The sequence below is a fragment of the Phaethon lepturus genome, unplaced genomic scaffold (assembly GCF_000687285.1).
Source record: "Phaethon lepturus isolate BGI_N335 unplaced genomic scaffold, ASM68728v1 scaffold35132, whole genome shotgun sequence".
NCBI lineage: Eukaryota > Metazoa > Chordata > Aves > Phaethontiformes > Phaethontidae > Phaethon > Phaethon lepturus.
In genome coordinates, this window is record NW_010524689.1 from 2786 (window position 1) to 3404 (window position 619).

At 60.7% G+C, this 619-nt stretch overlaps 1 protein-coding gene across 1 annotated transcript in view; it reads right to left on the reverse strand.

Annotated features, from left to right (window-relative positions):
• The window catches only part of CDK10 (cyclin-dependent kinase 10), a 2975-nt gene extending 2543 nt beyond the window's left edge, over window positions 1–432 (reverse strand). Inside the window, exons 1-2 of the mRNA XM_010282530.1 lie at window positions 363–432; window positions 53–125 (exon numbers count right to left, since the gene is read on the reverse strand). Of these exons, the coding sequence (XP_010280832.1) occupies window positions 53–72 (20 nt within the window). The 5' untranslated portion in view covers window positions 73–125; window positions 363–432. The remainder of the gene's footprint in view (window positions 1–52; window positions 126–362) is intronic.
• Between the last annotated feature and the right edge of the window lie 187 nt (window positions 433–619).

Sequence of the window (619 nt, forward strand, 5' to 3'; positions counted from 1 at the left end):
GGGGCCAGCGATGCTCCCGCCCGCCATAGGAGCCTCCCCTGCTCCTCCATTACCATCTTTCTCGTTGTCCATCCGCACCTTCTTCAGTGCCACAGTCTCATCCGTCAGAGTGTCCCGGGCCCGGTCTGGAAGAGCAGCACGGGCCATGTGCTCAGCATCAGAAGGCAAACACTGGTTTTATCGTGAGCCAGCAGGACCCCTACACTGATGTGCCTCCTCTCAGCCTCACTCCCCACCATGGCACCTCGCAACCCAACATGCTCCTGCTGCCAGGCTGTGGGCAGATGGGCTGCAGCCCCTCCTTCCACCCAGGAACTTGGCTCTGCTTCAGGCCCGGTGAGAGCAGCCAGCGCCGCACTTACACACTATGCCATAGGTGCCCTCTCCAATCCGATTCAGCTTCTCAAACTCCTTCACGCTCCGGCATCTTCCCAGCTGGAACCAAAGAGCCGTGTCACAGGCCAGTGCTCTCTCTCGGGCAGCCCTCAGCCCTTGGAGGTGTCTCAGCCACCTTCCCAGGGACATGGGACCTCAGTAGCAGAATGATGCCTTACGCTACAGCCCTCCCTCTCACTGGGCAGGCTGCGGTGCTGCTCCGATGCTTGTGGAACAAACCAGC